This window comes from Bubalus kerabau, chromosome 14, assembly GCF_029407905.1.
Source record: "Bubalus kerabau isolate K-KA32 ecotype Philippines breed swamp buffalo chromosome 14, PCC_UOA_SB_1v2, whole genome shotgun sequence".
Classification (NCBI taxonomy): Eukaryota; Metazoa; Chordata; class Mammalia; order Artiodactyla; family Bovidae; genus Bubalus; species Bubalus kerabau.
This window is the reverse complement of record NC_073637.1, coordinates 40,324,740-40,346,234: the sequence shown is the minus strand read 5'-3', so window position 1 is coordinate 40,346,234 and position 21,495 is coordinate 40,324,740. Positions and strand designations below refer to the sequence as shown.

At 37.4% G+C, this 21,495-nt stretch overlaps 1 protein-coding gene across 2 annotated transcripts in view; it reads right to left on the bottom strand.

Moving 5' to 3' along the window:
* PI15 (peptidase inhibitor 15) overlaps positions 1-21,495 on the bottom strand; it is a 204,784-nt gene that overhangs the window by 6,379 nt on the left and 176,910 nt on the right. For both annotated transcript variants that reach the window (XM_055546316.1, XM_055546315.1), the window contains 3 exons: positions 4,292-4,410; positions 2,996-3,128; positions 2,760-2,875 (listed from right to left, as the gene is read on the bottom strand). In XM_055546316.1, coding sequence (XP_055402291.1) covers positions 2,760-2,875; positions 2,996-3,128; positions 4,292-4,410 — 368 coding nt within the window. The remainder of the gene's footprint in view (positions 1-2,759; positions 2,876-2,995; positions 3,129-4,291; positions 4,411-21,495) is intronic.

The window sequence follows — 21,495 nt, the reverse complement described above, 5'->3', positions numbered from 1 at the left end:
TTGTCCTTAAGCACATGATCACACATTGACGTGTGATGACATTTTCAGAAGTGTGTCATTTTTAGAAAAACACTGAAAGTTACATCCATTTCTTATTTCTCTAGCAATTTATTCTATATATCTTACTTTAAAAATACTTTCTTTCTGAGTAAGTTAATATCATGTTAATTTACAATAATTTACAATGCATGGTGACATTATTAGTCAACCCACATCTGACTTGATGCTCTATCCATCAGCACAGCTGCCTCTTTCCTACTGCAGCCTCCCAGAACACATATGCTGTGTCCTCTTAAGTGTACTTTTTAAAAAGTCATGCTAATGCTATTATAAAGATAGTAAAATACATACAAATACATATATATATATATATATGTGTGTGTGTGTGTGTGTGTGTGTGTGTGTGTGTACGTGCTCAGTTGCTCAGTTTTGTTCAGTTCTTTAGGACCCCGTGGACTGTAGCCCAGTAGGCTCCTCAGTCCATGAGATTTTCCAGGCAAGAAAACTGGAATAGGTTGTCGTTTCCTCCTCCAGGGCATCTTCCCGATCCAGGGATCAAACCCTCCTCTCTTACGTCTCTTGCATTGGCAGGTGGGTTCTTTACCACTAGTGCCACCTGGGAAGCCCATATACAGTATATGTACAATTCGGGGAGGCTTAGAAACGGTGACATGAGCAAGAAGTTGTCATAAGCACAAAAAATAGGTTTTAAGAGTTCAAAGGGTTTCTTTCTAAAGTTGAATAGTTTAGATTCTCAGTATTCATAAAATGAGACATGGAAAACTCAGAGAATAATGGCTTACAGAAGCAGCCATTAAAGATGATTCCAAAACATTTTCCCATATGTAAACTCACAGTTATAATTTTTAGCAATACTGTTAATTTTTTAAAATAATGCTAAACACATTTAACTGAATGTTGTCAATATTTTCCTTCATCTTGATGGCCATAATGATACACCAAATTCAGCATTTAGGATAAAAACAGTCACAACATCTTACTGTTACTAAGCTCTTTTAGCTATGATGGAGGAAGCAATGAATTTATTTACAGTAGCATGGTGATTAGCAACTACAGTTCTAACAGATAACCACAGAGCCAGAAGTGTGAAGGAAACTGAATGGTCAGGAAAAAATGTGGTGTGTGGTGGGTTGAAGATAAAACAACAGTGGAAAAGCTAAAATATCGAGCCATTGGGGAAGCTCCATATTCAATAGTAAATCAGTCAGTGGATAAACATATTTTAATTTTTATCCTTTCAGGCTAATTCATTTTCATTCTCTCATTTCTCTCTCTTTCTCTCCAACCACCCAACCCCCAACCACCACCCAACCCTGTATTTCTTTTTTCCCTGATAAAGAGTTTGGCTTGAGATAACTTTATGCTGCTATTCAACTATCAGTCGGAATTTTTAAACTTTCTTCACTGCCTGTTTCAAAAAATGGTTCTCTGTTACAGCAAATACACCATACTAACACAATATCTTAATCTCTTAGACATAAAACAATCAGACATCTCATCAATAATATTGCAAAAATCCCATCATTGGCCAAAAACAGAATAGCCAAATGAATGTAATAAAAGCCTCTTTCACTAGAGAACTGCCTGGCCTATTTATGTCAGAAAGAAGAGTTAGAGTCTTAATAGGAAAATATAAGGTGCATAACTGAAAATATCAAACAAATGCACAGTTTTAATGCTTTTCATGATGCAGTCACATTTTACTTTCCAAATCTTACTATTCTAATAACTGTGGAGAGGGGACCATTGGGAAAATCGCTATTTTTCTAACTTTGCAAAAACACTGCCCCTGGCATACAACCATATAAATGAGTAATGCAGTTATTTGTGAAACGTTTTCTCATTCCCTCCCCATACTGGCAAAGCTGGAGAAAAATCTTTGTTTGGGACTTACTTTGGAAGACACCAGGCGTGTCATAAATCCTTTGCACATTTTAGTATTTACTCCAAAAGGGAAAAGACTCATGTATAAATACTGGAACACTTTATCCAAAGAGTCATTGTTATCAAAAAGGCATTTTATCAAATGTCAACAAATGCTTGTTTATCCTCATAATACAAAAGAATGCTCATAAATATAAAATACAACTATATTTTACAATATTTGATCAATTTTCACAATATGAAATATACAATTTTATGTGTGCCACAGGATGAAATTACTGAATTTTTTATACTGAAGTTTAAATCATGGCACAGCTTTCATTAAAAAGATGTCATAGCATTTAAATTTTCCCTTCTGATTCTGAAAGCCTCCTTAACCACCTATGGAAAAAATAAACTGTGATTTTAATTCTACCCTTAAAAGAAAGAAGAAGTGCTTGTTTTCTTTTCCTAGTGAAAAAGTTAAGCCAACATTCTAGGAATGATTGATGAGAATACGGTGATGTTGATAAATTCCCTAGAAGATCCTTGCCTGAGACTTTTATATAAGCTATCAAAAGCCTGGAATCACATGTTTATTTTATAATTACCAGGTCTAAAGAAAGATGAGGAGGAGAATTTAGTGAATCTCCAAATCACAAATTGTCTTGCCCAAAATTTTAATCTCGAATCCTTGTGAAAAGAAATATTTCAGCTTTTAACTTTTTTGATATATGAGAAGACGGAAGATTTGAGGATCTGAGCTTGTTAGTTAAGTCTTACTCATATTATTTACCTGTTAAAAATATCTATCAGACTGAAGATACTTAACATCATTAAGGATTTCAGGAAGTAGAAGCCAACCAGATACTTACTTTGGGGCATAGTTGCATACCAAATAAACTGCACGGCGCCATACAGCTCCCCAAACATTTATGTTCTGACAAGTATGAATTGCACATCCTATTCGATTGGAGGTGGCCCAAACCATCTGAGAAAGTAAACCGATATACCATTATTAGAATCAGGAGTTAAGAAAACACAGGTTCACCAAAATCAAAAGAGCGTTTTTTAAAAAAGAATGAATCAGAACTGAACAAGACAAAATAACCTGTGTATAATGTGTGCACATGGGGCCGAAACATCTCATAGGACATCGGGGATTGCAATCCTGGGGATATGGAAAGGCGTAGTCTTTCACTTCATCATACCATGGCTTGACCAACTGGAGAATAGAGCGGTATCTAAATATCAAGAAACACAATGAGAACTCACAGTACAGCAGTGGCAATGTGTAGTGGACTCACACTCAATTACAAGTTAATTGTTCTTTTGCAGGCTATTAATGGCAAATCAAGAGCATATCCACCCCCTCACAATAACCATCACCACCCAGCAGAATCCTCTGTTCCTCCCAGTAGAGCCAAGCATGAAAATGTTCAGGCCCGGAGCAAGTGATCCTATATTTGTTTAATTATGAGTCTGGTTGTTTCAAAAAGAGAAATGCAAATCTTTCAGGAATTATCATCTTTACCTTGTATTTACCAATGTCAGAAATGTCTTCCATTGGAATCTTATACATAATTAAAAATTAGATATTAAAAAAATCTGCGATACTAGACTCAGAGTGGTTTCCCCCCTTAAAGTTGTATCATTCTAATTTAGTGAGAATTCACCCAATTTTCCTCCCCTGTATGGAAGGGAATGAGTCTTTGAATGTTGGATGGTGACCTCTCACAGTGTAGAAAAATTATCCTGTTACCGGAAGCAGCTTCATTCACAGTTGCATAGACTTGCATATACATATATGTGCATATGCATGTAAATACATTGAATTTGTATAACACATATATAGGAATATGCAAACACGGGAAAGCTGCATACATAATAATGGCTTCTGCCACTATCAGGGGGTTTTTCTGAACTAGAAGAGATAGGATAAGGATACAACCTGAATCTTTCAAAGATTCTGTGAGATTAGTGTAGAATTCACTTTTCACTTTCATGCATTGGAGAAGGAAAAGGCAACCCACTCCAGTGTTCTTGCCTGGAGAATCCCAGGGATGGGGGAGCTTGGTGGGTTGCCATCTATGGGGTGGCACAGAGTTAGACAAGACTGAAGCGACTTAGCAGCAGCAGCAGCAGTGTAGAATAGATTAAGGGATGGTGTTCCAAGGGTGAAAGAGAAAACTGGGGGTTTTTTTAGGCTTTTTAAAAAATTTAAATAATTTTTGAAGACATCTAAAACAGTCATAGGCCAAGCATCAGTGACTGACATATAGTGAGTTCTCAATAATCACTTGTAGATGTTACTTGAAATTGATGCTACTAACACTTGGAGTCCATAGGCAATAAAGTTATCAATAAAGTTATCTGGATAAACAGTATCAGTGAAACTATTTCTTACCTTCCAGTTCGTACAGATAGATTTTGACCCAAAAATCTCAATAAGTAAGAAGGTCCATGGTCCCAAATGCAGGTAGCTGCCCAAGCCTCTGCAGACTTTGCAAGATTTTCATCCCAAACCTGTGTAAGGGGAAAAAAAAAAAAAAAAAAAAAACCTTCAGCTTACTGAGTTTGCTAGTAACAAACAAAAAGAGGCAAGAAAGAATGCTACCATTTCCTAAAGTTCTTTATCTTCTACTTCCTGACTAAAAAAAAGCAAGATTAGACCATTGTTATTTAAAGTTCTACAATACAGTATGGTTATTCCTCAAAAATCTTTATTGTTTTAACACTGTCATCTAGACCCAAAGTCCAGATATCAATTTTAGTGAAGGATAGGTTAAGCAAAATATCGTGTCTGGATGTAACTTGGAGACAACTCCTACTGTAAAGTTTGAGTCTACCAGCGTCAAATGATTTCCCTGGAGTTTATTCAGAGCTATTAATATATCTCAAAAATTAATATGATCAAATTTATTCAAATAATGAACCAAAACTGACAATGTACAGTATTATAACTTTTATTGAGATATAATTGATATGTAACAATATATGCTTCAAATGTACAACTTAATGATTTTTATATATGCGTATATTGTGAAATTATCATCACAAGAAGTCTAATTAACATTCATCACCACACACAGTTCAAATTTTTTTTCTTGTGAAGAGAGCTTTTAAATTCTATTTTTTAGCAACATTCAAATATATAATACAGTACTACAAATATACTCACCATACTGTATATTACATCCCCAGGAATTATTTTATAACTGCAAGTTTGTACCTTTCACCCACCCCCAACCTCATCTCTGGCAACCACCTATCTGTTCTCTAGATCTATGAATTCAGTGTTGTTTTTGTTGTTGTTGTTTTTAGATTTCACATTTATGTGACATCATATGTTGTCTTTTTCTGATTTATTTCACTTAGCATAATGCCTTTAAGTTCCATCGATGCTGTCACAATGGCAAGATTTCCTTGTTTCTTATAGTATTCTGGACATTATAATTTCTTATAGTTTCTTATAATTATTCAGGATATTCTTATAATATCCTGAATAATATTCCACTTATCCACTTATCTGTTGATGATAATTTAGGCTGCTTCCATGTCTTGGCTATTGTAAACAGTGCCACTATGAACATGGGGGTGAATGTATCCTTTTGAGTTAGTATTTTAGTTTCCTTCAGATGAATACCTAGAAGTAGAATTGCTATATCTTATGACCAACCTAGATAGCATATTCAAAAGCAGAGACATTACTTTGCCAACAAAGGTTCGTCTAGTCAAGGCTATGGTTTTTCCTGTGGTCATGTATGGATGTAAGAGTTGGACTGTGAAGAAGGCTGAGCGCCGAAGAATTGATGCTTTTGAACTGTGGTGTTGGAGAAGACTCTTGAGAGTCCCTTGGACTGCAAGGAGATCCAACCAGTCCATTCTGAAGGAGATCAGCCCTGGGATTTCTTTGGAAGGAATGATGCTAAAGCTGAAACTCCAGTACTTTGGCCACCTTATGCGAAGAGTTGATTCATTGGAAAAGACCCTGATGCTGGGAGGAATTGGGGGCATGAGGAGAAGGGGATGACAGAGGATGAGATGGCTGGATGGCATCACTGACTCGATGGACGTGAGTCTGAGTGAACTCCGGGAGTTGGTGATGGACAGGGAGGCCTGGTGTGCTGCGATTCATAGGGTCGCAAAGAGTCGGACATGACTGAGTGACTGATCTGATCTGATCTGATAGTAGTTCTATTTTTATTTTGGGGGAGACATTCTATACTGTTTTCCACAGTGTTGGCACCAATTTCCATTTCCATCTACAGTGCACAAGACTCCCTTTCTCCATATCCTCTCCAACATTTTTTATGTCTTGAGTCTTTGACAATAGCCATCCTAACAGGTATGAGATGATGTCTCATTGTAGTTTGGATTTGCATTTATGCCCAATTTTAAAGGTTAAACTACATCTAAGTATAATATGATATAATTTGATATGTTGTGTCATTTGAATATTTTATAGTAATAATAATATTAGAATTGTCATGAACTGGAAACAGATGTATTTAATATAACAATGTATTTAACTAAAAGGAAATTAATTTAGCGACTTTGAAATAAAATAGTAAAAACAATAACTGGTGAACCCTTCAAGAGACACTTTCATCCTAGGAAACCATGGCACCCACCCTCAAAAAAGATTTGTTAGTTAAAAAATTGTCTTAAATTAGAAAAATGAAGTTATGTTACATAAATCTATCTAGAATTATACTAAAAGATATTCACTCACAAAGTTACATAAATCAGAACTATCGAGAAAGGATCTGGAGTAATTCTATGGTGACAGTGGCCACATCTCCACTGTCTATGTAGAAAGAAAGATAATTCAGAAAGAACTTTCTTTTAAATATCTAGAATATAATCTGCCCATTTGAGGATTAAGTTAAATATGGCAAGATATCACATAATACCCTTTTAAAACTTTGGCCACCTGATGGGAAGAGCCAACTCATTGGAAAAGATGCTGATGCTGGGAAAGACTGAGGGCAGGAGGAGAAGGGGGCAGCAAAGGATGACATGATTGGATGGCATCATCGACTCAATGGACATGAGTTTGAGCAAACTCTGAGAGATAGTGAAGGACAGGGAATCTTGGTGTGCTGCTATTCATTGGGTGGCAAAGAGTCAGACATGACTTAGTGACTGAAAAACAACCTTTTAATAGATGAGTAATCAATGTTACAGAGTACCTGATGAACTATGGATAGAGGTTCGTGACATTGTACTGGAGGCAGTGATCAAGACCATCCCCAAGAAAAAGAAATGCAAAAAGCAAAATGGCTGCCTGAGGAGGCCTTACAAATAGGTGTGAAAAGAAGAGAAGTGAAAAACACAGGAGATATACCTGTTTGAATGCAGAGTTCCAACAAATAGCAAGGAGAGATAAGAAAGCCTTCCTCAGTAATCAGTGCAAAGAAATAGAGGAAAACAATAGAAAGGGAAAGACTAGAGATCTCTTCAAGAAAATTAGAGATACCAAGGGAAAATTTTATGCAAAGATGGGCTCAATAAAGGACAGAAATGGTATGGACCTAACAAAAGCAAAAGAAGAGGTGGCAAGAATACACAGAAGTACAAAAAACATCTTCATGACCCAGATAATCACGATGGTGTGATCACTCACCTAGAGTCAGATATCCTGGAATGTGAAGTCAAGTGGTCCTTAGAAAGCATCACTACGAACAAAGCTAGTGGAGGTGATGGAATTCCAGTTGAGCTATTTCGAATCCTAAAAGATGATGCTGTGAAAGTGCTGCACTCAATATGTCAGCAAATTTGGAAAACTCAGCAGTGGCCAGAGGACTGGAAAAGGTCAGTTTTCATTCCAATCCCAAAGAAAGGCAATGCCAAAGAAGAATGCTCAAACTACCACACAATTGCACTCATCTCACATGCTGGTAAAGTAATGCTCAAAATTCTCCAAGCCAGGATTCAGCAATACGTGAACCGTGAACTTCCAGACGTTCAAGCTGGTTTTAGAAAAGGCAGAGGAACCAGAGATCAAATTGCCAACATGCGCTGGATCATGGAAAAAGCAAGAGAGTTCCAGAAAAGCATCTATTTCTGCTTTATTGACTATGCCAAAGCCTTTGACTGTGTGGATCACAGCAAACTGTGGAAAATTCTTCAAGAGATGGGAATACCAGACCACCTGACCTGCCTCTTGAGAAATTTGTATGCAGGTCAGGAAGCAACAGTTAGAACTGGACATGGGACAACAGACTGGTTCCAAATCGGGAAAAGAGTACATCAAGGCTGTATATTTTCACCCTGCTTATTTAACTTATATGCAGAGGACATCAGGAGAAACACTGGGCTGGAAGAAGCACAAGCTGGAATCAAGATTGCCGGGAGAAATATCAATAACCTCAGATATGCAGATGACACCACCCTTATGGCAGAAAGCAAAGAAGAACTAAAGAGCCTCTTGATGAAAGTGAAATTGAGTGAAAAAGTTGGCTTAAAACTCAACATTCAGAAAACTAAGATCATGGCATTTAGTCCCATCACTTCGTGGCAAATAGATGGGGGAAAAGTGGAAACAGTGTCAGACTTTATTTTGGAGGGCTCCAAAATCACTGCAGATGGTGACTGCAGCCATGAAATTAAAAGATTCGTACTCCTTGGAAGGAAAGTTATGTCCAACCTAGAGGTCTGTCTAGTCAAGGCTATGGTTTTTCCAGTAGTCATGTATGGATGTGAGAGTTGGACTAGAAAGAAAGCTGAGCACTGAAGAATTGATGCTTTTGAACTGTGGTGTTGGAGAAGACTTGAGAGTCCCTTGGACTGCAAGGAGATCTAACCAGTCCATTCTAAAGGAGATCAGTCCTGAGTGTTCATTGGAAGGACTGATGTTAAGCTGAAACTCCAGTACTTTGGCCACATGATGCAAAGAACTGACTCATTTGAAAAGACCCTGATGCTGGGAAAGATTGAAGGCAGCAGGAGAAGGGGACAACAGAGGATGAGATGGTTGGATGGCATCACCAACTCAATGGACATGAATTTGGGTAGACTCCGGGAATTGGTGATGAACAGGGAGCCCTGGTGTGCTGTAGTCCATAGGGTCACAAAGAGCTGGAGACGACTGAGTGACTGAACGGAACTGAATCAATGTTAAGGGCTCCCTAGGTGGTTTAGTGCTAAAGAATCTGTCTGCCAATGCAGGAAATGCAGGTTCAATCCCTGGGTCAGGAATATCCCCTGGAAAAGTAAATGTCAACCCAATCCCACATTCTTACCTGGGAAATCCTAAGGACAGAGAAGCCTGACAGGCTACAGTCCATGAGGTTGCAAAAGAATTGGACACAACATAGTGACTAAACACATACATACAATCTATGTTAAATATGGTATAATTAAATGGAACATGTTAATTCTATAATATTTTAATAAAAAGTGTCTGTTTCTTTATGTACTTGGTTTTTCTTTGAATTGATATAACATTCTTTTACAATTATGAAAAATATTTTGTATTATGTTTTTCACAGTTATTAAGTTCATAAATTATTATAAGGACCTTGATGCTGGGAAAGATTGAAGGCAGGAGAAGGGGACGACAGAGGATGAGATGGTTGGATAGCATCACCGACACAATGGACATGAGTTTGAGCAGGCTCCAGGAGTTGGTGATGGACAGGGAAGCCTGGTGTGCTGCAGTCCATGGGGTCGCAAAGAGTTGGACATGACTGAGCAACTGAAGTGAACTGAACTGAACTAATAAATTATTACTTCAAATTTCTTTGTTTTATCTGCAAAAATCTGCACAAAATATCAATAATATAAAATAAATTTATACTGAAAATCATAGTATGCTAGGACTGAAATTAACTTTTAAAAGGGTTTCTCTATTTAAGGATTTGAGTATTTATTCTTCTGATATTTTTAATGAAATATGAATTTATAAAATATGGATTACAGTTCATCAAAATGCAAAACAGCACAATTACCTCACAAATGAATTTTAAATGGAATAGCATCAACAAATTATGTCCCATGAACTAAGTATTATTTACACATTGAAGTATAGTGCATTCAGAATAATAACTGCCAAAAACATAATTTTTCTGTGTTTTTATACAGTCATTTGAGAAATAATCTTTCTTACAGTCTTTCTTTTTAAAGATTTTTTTTTCATGTGGACAATTTTTTTGTAGTCTTTATTGAATTTGTTGTAATATCGCTTCTGTTTTATGTTGGGATTTTTCTGGCCTTGGGTCATGTGGAAGCTTAACTCCCTGAGAGAGATTGAACCCATGCCCCCTGTAGTGTGGAAGGCAAAGTGTTAACCACTGGACTACCAGGGAAGTCCCTTTCTTATAGTCTTGTCTAAAATATCAGGACTGCATAGCACAAATAATACTGAAAATAAAATATTCTGCATTCTAAGTCTACTGTTAAGACCATCTGCAACTGAGGACATATCAGTTATTCTGTCTCCCAGTTAGTTATAGACATATAACTGTCTCCCAGTTAACTCATCTATAAATAAGGAGAGGAGATGAAGCCATCTCTACAGTCTCTTTCCTCTCCAGCATCTTACGATTTAATATACCTGAGTAGCCCCAGCATCAGGACCAAGAAGATCTATTATATTGGTTTACGAATTGTTCAGTTCTAGCCTTTCCCACACCACAGACAGAATAAAGCTAGATTCTTCACAAAATAATTTAAAATATTTAAAGTAGTAAACAAATTTAATTTAGCATATAATAATTCTCTGTGCTTACTTCACATACTTAAAATGTATTGTGTATATCAAAGAGATAAACCAAAGAGTTCATGCCTCAAAAATATCTTACATAAGCACCATTTTAAAATTATTATAAAGGATTTTAATAGGAAGACCATGTATTTGGCATTACTGATGCCTACATTTTTATATGTTTCTATATACAGATATCATAATTAAAATTTTTGAGATGATAGTTGTGAGGGAAGAGGGATAACCATGTTTGTTCATGTTTGCTTTTAGGGAACTGATGGGAGGGATTTCTGTCTGCCCCTAAAGGAAGATGCTGGAGAGCCTGGCAGACTGGCCAAGTCCCACACAGAAAATGGGGTCACTTTGCCTTCCCATGGGAGATCAATCATCTTTCTGAGGCCCACTGCAGAGACGCCCACTTCTCACATTCATCCTGTAGAGAAATGAAGATCCAGGTCTTCAACTTAGGAACTATTTATCTACTGTATTTTGCTGTCTCTTTGTCCATTGGTTACAACTCCCAGAAGAATATGGGTAAGCGATGTATCCCTTCAATCTACATTGTCACTTAAATTTATTAATATGATGAGACGTCTTTGAGTTTTGAAAACAGCAAATCAAGATAGCCTCTTTCCTATCCAGAGGCTCTAAACTGTGATTAATGTTGTCGGTTTAATCATGTGAAAGAATTCTAACAACTTATACAAATTTCAGGAATGAAGTTGTAATCACCTAAGCATTTGAGTAATATGTACATTTCTGGATGCTAAATGGGTAATCAATCTGCTGAATTTCATTAAGCATCTGTGATATTTATTTGAAATAATTTTTGTATCATACCCTATAAATTTGCAAAAGAAAAAAAGGCCACAAATGTGCACTTTTTTAACATTCTATGAAATAACTAGCAAATATGCAACATGTGATTATCAGGTGTTAAACTAAACGCTTGATATTTATTTAGCTTTTATGGAGCCAGCCTCAAATTCTGTATTTCTAGGTCTTGTCCCTCTGAAAGTGAATATGTCAGTCTCTCGGCATTGTCTGACTCTTTGTGACCCATGGACTGTAGACCACCAGGCTCCTCTGTCCATGGAATTCTCCAGGCAAGAATACTGAAGTGGGTTGCCATGCCCTCCTCCAGAGGATCTTCCTGACCCAGGGATTAAACTTGGGTCTCCCACATTGCAGACATTTTCTTTAACATCTGTGCCATGAGGGGAGCCCTTTGTCCCTCTAAATGGATAAAATAATGTCATAGATAACTGAGTTGCCAACACGTAAACTCTTATCTTGCCTTCTAAAAATGAGGCAAAAATTAAGAAAATTATGCATGGAGACACAAAAACATTTACAGGAGCTACTAGAAGTTAGATATTATGATTAAATAATTCACAAAGTAAAGATGGCTTGAAACGGTGTCAGAGCATGCACAAGCCTGTATATACGGGCACTACTGCCCTGCATGGCTTTCTTCCATTCTTTGTGTTACAAGCTATTTAGTTGGTCAGCTTGTAAATTGATTGATACAGCTTTGAACTAAAATGTTTACCATAAGCTACTGTGCTTATAAATAAATTTAGCACCTTGTCTGTGGAAACCACATAGTCTGATTAAGCCATGAGAGACATCCAGAATTCAAATTGATGTTATTTAATTGCTAGAAGAGTGTGGCTCCAAGAGATAGGAGACAGGAAAAGAATGCAGATCCTTATCAGTCCAGGGATCTTCAGAGCTTGGGTCAAAGAAATACAAAATTGAGTCAGAGTGTCTCAGCATGAGACACTGACTTTCATAAATAGAAGAATTAGAGAATGATATGATCCAGCCCAAAGATGAGGTCGTTTTATAAGCCATTTCCTTAAGTTTTGGTACTCATGGCACAGTGGCCACCAGGACATCCAAAGCTCCCTCCTTAAACCCCAGTCATTATTGCTGTACAATAAGAAACGTAGACCGGCTGAAAGACAACCCTAAAAATTACTTCAGAATGTATACCCAGCATTGTTAGAGATGGCATACTGGTTTGTTTTTTTTTTTCCAAGTGGGTAACATATTTTAATTCCAAGCATAAAAATTAAATGTAGAAGCATTTGAAAGAGTTAAATATAAGTTGCTAAAAAGAATAACTATTTCTGGGTAAGGAACCTATACATATTTGATATTATTTATAGTGGTTAAAAGAATGTGGCAACAGGTTATTAAAGCAACTAGTTAGCCTTGTAATTGCAATATAAAATGTATTCATGAATAATTATTTATATTTGTGGTTTTAAGTTAAAAATTGTAAGACTATCTTGATATAATTTTTAAACAGTATTGCAAAATTTAGAACTTAAAAGTCACTGAATGTCCTAGCCTCTTAAGACTTTTAAATATATGGAAATGATTTTCAATAAACCAAGTGAAATACTAAAGGTCAAATATGTTAAATCTATAAATGTAACTTAAAATTTAAATTAATTAGATTTGTAAATAGTAACAAACATTAAACAAGTGTGGTTGCCAAAACTTGCTAGATTTATGCATAGAACAAAAATATGTATAAGTGAAGCTAAAGTAGAAAACCATAAATATTAAATTTGAAAATGACCTCTTAAAAAATCTGTTCTGCACATGGTAACCATCTTCAAAGACATAAAATACTAAAAATAAAAATATCACACTGAATTTTTGAAGACATATTTCTAAATCAGTTATTGTCAAGGATACTATGATAGCAACACTGGAAACAGTATGGCATGTCCTACAGATACTTGTTTTCTTGGACTTTTAAGCAGTCATTTCTCATGTATTTAGATAAAACATAAAGGCAGTTTAGATAGACAAGCTTTTGGTGTTTAAAAATATTCAGCTGGGGTTCTTTGTTCTTTTCCTGGGTTAGATTGGGAAAGGAGAGGTGACTTACAGAAGTGAGGAAGAGCCATTGAAAAGATATTAAGTGATGAAAAAATTATTTCCCCTGAGGGCGGCCAAAAGCTTTTAAAAAACACTTCATGGGCATGGCTGTGGTTCTGTTTTGAATTGATGGGTTTATTCCCCTTAGGTGGAAATGCTTGTGAGGTGGCCAATGAAGGAAACTGAGACCCAGTGTTAAGAATGAGCCTTGGTAAACCTGGAGGGGGTGGAGTGGGCAGAGGAAGAGAAAAGGCTTTCACATGGGGAATTTTTGGCACTAGTTAGATTAATTAAATGCTATTAAACTGATTGAATTTTAAAAGAGAAGTAGTTAAAGGAACTTGATTTAAAAAAAATTCCCTCAAGCCTCAAAAATGAACACAGATATGGGATGGCATTATAACATAAAATATCAAAGTGGGGTCCTGAGTGATTTTAAGTGTTTAAACAAGGATAACAAGGACTTTCCTCAGGTAAGATGAGTGCTACCTTTCACATAGGTTGGGAAGGTAAATTTCTATAAAGAGATTATGTAAAAGTACTTTTTTAGAAGAACTCTGAGGCAATCATTGGCAGCAGCATAAATTTCTTAAAAACTAACAAAAAAGGCCTTTTCTTGACCCCAAATTCATCTTCATATTCCAATGTATCATTCCTCTTCTTCCTCTTACAATGAAATTTCTTGTGTGTTGTCTTAACAGAGAATTTTAGATTTTTGCTCTTCCACACTCAAGCCCACACCCGCAGGCAGGTTTCCCTCTGTGTCCACTCTACTCAAACTGATCTCATCGATATCATCAATGGTCATTTCCCAGTCACCATCTTATTTGGTTAATCAGCAGCATTTAGAGTATCTAACCACCTGCTCCTTCTGGACTCACTTCCATTCCTTGGTTTCATGACCCCACACTTGCCTTGTTTTTCTCTGACTGCTGTGTCTCCATATCTTTGCTGCTTCTTCCTCATCTCCCTAACCTCTACATGCTGAAGGATTCCCAGGGCTCAAGCCATGTCCCTCTCTGTCTCGCTCTCTGTCTCTGTCTCTCTCCACCTCTCTTCCCTGTTTCATCTACACTCACTGCTTAGCTAATCACATCCAGTCTCATGCATTGAAATACTGTTTATAAGCTAGTGGTATTATTCCAAATTATATCTTTATCCTTCTCCACTGAATTCCAAGCTAATCTACCCACTTTAAATCTTTACTTAACAAGTTCAAAATTGAGTTCCAATATTCTCAATCCTACCCCTACTCCCTACTCCCTAAACAACGCAGGCAGCCTTCCTCCCATCAGTGAATGGTGTAACCCTATTTCTTCCAGTTCAGGGGTCACCAAATCTGAACCACTGCTTGCTTATATATTATCTATGCTGTTTCTGTGTTATAGTGGCAGCATAGACCACAAGGCCTACAAAGTTAAACATATTTATCTTCCAGTCCTTTCCAGAAAAAGTTTACCAACTGCTGTTATAGTTGCTCAGGCCAAAAAATCCATAGCTGTCTTTACTTTTTGTTTGCTTAATAATCTTTATATGCTCTGTCAGCAAATCTTGTTGATCTTACCATCAAGATCCTGTCTATCCAGATTATACCCACTGATCATCACCATTATTGGCACCACCTTGAGTGAAGTCATCATCATTTTGTTATCTGAATTATTGAAAAAGACTCCTAGCTCAGAGAATGTTTCATACACATAAAGCCTTAATATATAAATTAATGAAGGCATGGATAAAATAAAAACATTCAAAATTTGAGGTAAGACTACTTAAACAGGATTGGTGATTAGGAAATAAAGGAAAGAATTTTTCAGTGCTTTAATTTATGCATGGCTCAATCTATACTTTAGTCAAGTGCTTTGAAAATGCCGAAGTGCTGTTTAAATGTAATCAACCTCAATGATTGGTTTCAGGGTTGTTCCAATAATGAAAATGAGTAAAGAAATATTGGGTATAAGATGAAAAAGTACAACTGTTGCTTGATGTCTGGACAATTATTTGAAAGACAGAGAGACTTGGAAATGAGTGAATTTTCCTATACCCAAACATGCTATTCTTTTTAACCAAATGCTGACACGTAGAGGGAGGGAATAATGGCTGTAAATGTTGCAACTTTCCAGGATAATGTAGAAATCCTGATGTGTATGTGAAATGTACCCACCTCTGTGCTGTGCTTAGTCACTAAGTTGTGTTCAACTCTGGGATCCCATGGACTGTTGCCCGACAGGCTCCTCTATCTGTGGGGATTTTCCAGGCAAGAATAATGGAGTGGGTTGCCATGTCCTCCTCCAGGAGACCTTTCCAACCCAGGGATTAAACCCAGGCCTCCCACATTGCAGGTGGATTCTTGTTCCCAAATGGCTTTTTTAAATGTAAAATTCTTTACAGTTCAACACTTGCAGAGCAAGTTAAACATGACTACTAATTGGAATGGTTGATGGGCCTGTAGTTTGTGAACTCCAATGGGAATTATCATTGTCACCAACACACTTCTGTAGATAAGTGATCTTAGTACATATGAATGGTGGCAAGAAACAATGACCTTGGAGATACCTTGGCCCCAAACCTCCTTATACCAAACTTCTCAGATGGGGATGCTGTGTTTTAATCAACAGTGGAAAATGTAAGAAATGCAAATTTCCAGATCAACCAATAGTATTAGCTGCTCAGTCATGTCCAACTCTTTGCAACTTCATGGACTGTAGCCCACCAGGCTCCTCTGTCCATGGGATTTCCCAGGCAAGAATACTGGAGTGGGTTGCCATTTCCTTCTCCAGGGAATCTTCCCAACCCAGGGAATAAAACCAGATCTCCCACATTGCAGGCAGATGCTGTACCGTCTGAGCCAAAATTCATTAATCTAGGCAGCTAGTAATTGAGTATTTATTGGGAGGCACTGGGTATTGTGAATTGAACAGTCAGCAAGACTGATATGGACTCTGCCTTATGGTTTAGGGAAGAGATAGGCAAGTTAAAGAATTACTTGTTTAGTTTCTAAGTTGTGTCCAACTCTTTGCAACCCATGGACTGTAGCCTGCCAGGCTCCTCTGTCCGTGGAATTCTCCAGGCAAGAATACTTAAACACTTAAATACTTTGTCCTAAATTTTGTGATAAAATGTGGGTTGCCATTTCCTATTCCAGGGGATCTTTCCGACCCAGAGATTGAATCTACATCTCCTGGGTCTCCTGCATTGGCAGACAGATTCTTTACCACTAAGCCACCTGGGAAGCCCTGCCAAACAAATAAGTGAAAAATCATAAATTACAATACATTATATAAATTAATTAGTATGTAATATAATACATTACCCATTATCTATATGCAATGTATGTTATAAAGCCACTTCCAAAAAACGTGCTACTTAAAAGTCTGCTTCTTTAGAAGCATCCTTAGTCAATCATGTGTATTCCCAAATAAGTGTCATTCCACACTGCAGACATCTGTAGCTCACCCACAATGACCACAGTATGTCTTATGAAAATGAGTGCTGAGTGAGTATTCAAGTGAAATTTTGTGATAATATAGAAATTATCACTGGAATAATTCTTTCGGTTTAACAATTCATTCTTCTAGTATATAGTCTCTTGATAAATAAATGCATATTTGAGCCACAAAATATTTTTCTCAGCTCAGTTTTATGTCCTAAATCATCATCTCAGATATTTTCTCTCACCTGGGAAATCACTCCAGGGTCTCCAATGGGAACTTTTTGAGAAAGCAGATCCCCAGCCCAATCCTGGACCCAGTGAATCAACATTTCCAAGTTGGAGACTTTGAATGTGTGCTTACAAAGTTGTTCTGTGTTCTTCCAGTTAGAAATGATAGTTTAAAGCTTATTCAGTGGAGTGTCATTCTGATTGCAGAGGACTTTGGGCCTCCCCTCTTCTATCTCACTCCTACTCACCACACCCTGCTCCTGCACCCCCATACACACACCACAGAAGAGGTTTGGGAAAAGGGGGGCATTTCTAGAAGTTAGTTTTCACTTAAAAGGACTTAGAACAGTGTCCTTCCTCTCTTTGCAACCCCATGGACTATACAGTCCATGGAATTCTCCAGGCCAGAATACTAGAGTGGATAGCCTTTCCTTTCTCCAGGGGATCTTCCCAACCCAGGGATCGACCCAGGTCTTCTGCAGTGCAGGTGGACTCTTTACCAACTGAGCCACAAGGGAAGCTCAAGAATACTGGAGTGAGTAGCCTATCCCTTCTCCAGCAGATCTTCCTCATCCAGGAATTAAACTGGGGTCTCTCACACTGCAGGTGGATTCTTTACCAACTGAGCTGTGAGGGAAGCCCTCTTTCCTCTCAGCTCTTGTACCTTATTGATCCAAGATTTGATAAAAAATAAACATAGCCTTTCATCAGGAAAATGACTTGTTGTCACTGATACTGACTGCTAAGCTCTGTGAGGCAGTTTTCTCTGTACCTTCATGAAAGACAGAATTACGAATGAGAGAGGTAATGAAATCATCCTGTTTGCTGCTATGCAAATAAGACAACATCATTCATTCTGAGCATGACAGTTCCAGGAGGAGGGAACGTAGTCTGTGGTGACAAGGATATGAAAAGAGAGAACAGATGAGGCACATGCGGCTTATTCGGAAATCAGAGGGAACTCTAAATGCCTTTACTAAATGATATATCAGAAGTGACACACACATAACATTCTGAGAACCCGAAATCTTAGAGAAAGAACAGATAAAAAATTTTAAAGGTAAGGCGATCCTTTTCCATGATAATAATGTTGACTCTGTATTTAAAATACACATTTGATCTATAAGCAGTTTGGTTCATGAGGATATGAGATGACACAGCAGGAGCATGTTCTACCTCATCTGCCAGCCTAATGTGAAAGGATGAAGCCACAAAAGTAGAATGAATGAAGATTAACTTGTCATCGCTACTCTGTGCAGGTCGGGTCATGTCACTTCTATGCACCTCATTGCCAGAAGAGCACACAACATTGTAAAGCAACTATACTCCAATAAAAACTAATTTAAAAATAAGTAAACAAAAAGAAAGTCAACCGTCATGAAAAAAGCCAACTATTTATTCAGACATGTTTATTATGCAAATAGATACATCTCTTACAGAAAAAATAGAGAACACACATGTTGGAACCCAACCAAGGACAACAGCCTAGTAAAAGGCATTCCTTGTTTAGAGCCAAGCTGCTTGCAGACCCCAAGATGATCTAACTGGCAGCATTCCTGTGTGTATGTGTAACATAAAGGGTGGAGGGGAGCGGGGGAGACTTGATTTTCCATTTCCTTAATGGCACAACTTCTTACCTTTTCCAGGATTTTCAAAAGGCAAATATCTTTATGCCGCCTTCCCTATGCTGGCCATACTCTGGGTGAAAGAGGTAGTGTGTATAGGTATTTAGCACAAAAAGGCTGGAGGGTTAGAAAGAGCTGGGTGATTGGGGGTCAAGGTCTAATGCATGGATGCTCATAGCCTTCAAAGACTTGAAACACTATCATAATACAGACTTTTCCTATGTGGCTGCCAAGGTTAGAAAGAGTACAGGAAGCAAGATTTGATTCCACATGAAGAAATACTTTGTAATATTCAGTGATGTCCTCAGATAAAATGCATGTGGAGACATTCCCAAGCCAGTGGGCTCAAGAGCAGGAGATGAACACATGGAGGGGAGTGTGCACTGTATAGTCTCTTAAAGCATGGGCTTTGCCGTCAGACAGAACTGCACTCTCATCATTTTGATTTACTTGCTCTGTGACCTTGGGGAAGCTACTTACGCTGTCCAAACTTCAAATTTCCTGTCTCTAAATAAAGAAAATTGTTCCCATTTCACAAGACTGCTGTGAAGGTTAGGCGAGATGGTGACTAAGAAGAATTTAGCACAGTTTTAGCAGGGCAGGTTGTACAGAATGGTAAATATTATTATCGGAAGATCAGACACTGAAAGAGTTGTGGTCTGTGAGCTAGAAAGCTGCCTAAAATGGGAGACAAGGTGAGGTGCATTTTCAATCGCAATATCTGGCAGCCTGAAGTTTAAGAGACATGAAACTTTAAATTTAGCAAGCAATCAGATAAGGTGAAAACAGATAAACCCTGAAGCAACTAACTAATCAGAAACAGAATTGTGTATAGATAATAAGGACCTTGCTTCCAGGAAAATAACATCAAACAGTGGAAGATAAAAATTAGAGAACGTTTCAGAGTTTTAAAATGTAATAACTCCCTTCCTTAAATCCCCCTTTAACATATGATTTATCTTTAAATTTTAAGACCACTTATTGATGGATTCTAGCAATAGTCCTCCTTTTGCAGGAAGTTAATACCTACCAGCTATCATTTAATACTGTACTTATATGCCAGGAAGACATTTTCATGTGTGGTTAATTTTTTTTTACCAACTCAGTGTTATAATCATCTAAAACCTGACTTCTTCACTGTTAAACTGTCTTACAATACTCACGTAAACCCTGTATCTTGCTATTGCCCACTTAGTCAGAAGAATTCAAATGCCTTTCCGCCTACCTACTGTTTGCTGAAAACATGCTCTCCCTGGAATGCAGAGGCAGATTGGGTAGAACGCTCATATTTAATGAAATTATGAAATGTGAATTTGATGCACTTTGCAGGATAAAAAAAAAAGATTGTGCCCTTAAGCAACATTTCTGGACTGTTTCAGTTGGGAGTATGTGATGTGAAATTTTAAGAGTCATGAAAAGTCTAGTCTAAACACACAACTTTAGGGGCATTCTTCCATATTTGTGTCAAAAAATATGCTTTTGGACGCTAAAATCTATCTGATTTTAGACACCATGGGTTACATGGACTGGAAACATTCAAATCATATCCCTCCAAACCTCAGTCCATGATGTATTTTATGCCAGACATTTCTCTTGACCACGTTAAACTGTTAGTCTTTATCTTCCCTGACTTCCTCCCACATCATTCTTTAGAAATTCTCATAGACAATTAAACATCTCAAGTATAACTATTTAATGGTCATTGACTGACTATTAAATCATTTTCAGATACATTAAATTAGGCACACCAGACTAGTCAACTTCTATTTTTCTGAAGTCCTTTGATTAATTTTCCCCCAAAACCTTATGCTGAGTAGGTCAGAAAGACTAGATGGACCTGGCGCTATCCAGCCCTCTGAAATAGATTTGGATTCATGTTGATTTAAGGCTCAGCACTGATTCTAAAAAATAAAATAAATAAATAAATAAAGATATATGAAACTTTCTTGCAAAAATTCTTGAGTAGATTCCCAGACATAAAATCATCCATCCATGCTGTCTCCAGGACACTACCCTACCCCCATTATGTAAAGTGGTCCATTCTGATTACTAAAGCATAATTCCCATCCCAAATTCTTTGTTTTGAAAGAATGTTCCCTCCCACACACTAGCTACTATTTTCAACCTCTCTAGATGTGCAGCCTGGATGACAAAGCTTCAGCTACCTAATGACTACCAGAAACCTGCACTTTGTCTTCTCCAACTCAGGGAAACTTAATTGTCTTAGTCAAAAACAGAGGTATCCTCCGTGGCTGCCCCCCAATATAAATCCTCATGCTACTTCTTCATATAAATCCCTCACCCCTACTGATTCAAGGCCCAAATTCATTTTGTCCCTATGACCTTAAGCATCACTAAGGCCAATTCTCCCTTCCCCAGGCGATTATAATGGTCTCTTGACTATACTGTTACTTCTGCCTCTCTCCAATCCCTCTCTCAACCTAAAGCCAGAATGACCCTTCTGAAAGGCAAATTAATTCCATAACTTAAAACCCTCAACCGCTTGCCTTGATCTTAGAATAAAATTCAAATTTCTGCTTACCTTCCCAGCCCCATCAAATATCACTTTTTCTTTTATCCTCTATGTCCAAGCCACACTGAATTTTATCCTTCAATGTATGTGCACCTTCTCAGAACACCCTTCCTCACCTACCACCCATTCCCTTTTTCCCACTCCTGCCTGCACAACTTTTATTTATTTTCATATTTAATATTTGAAA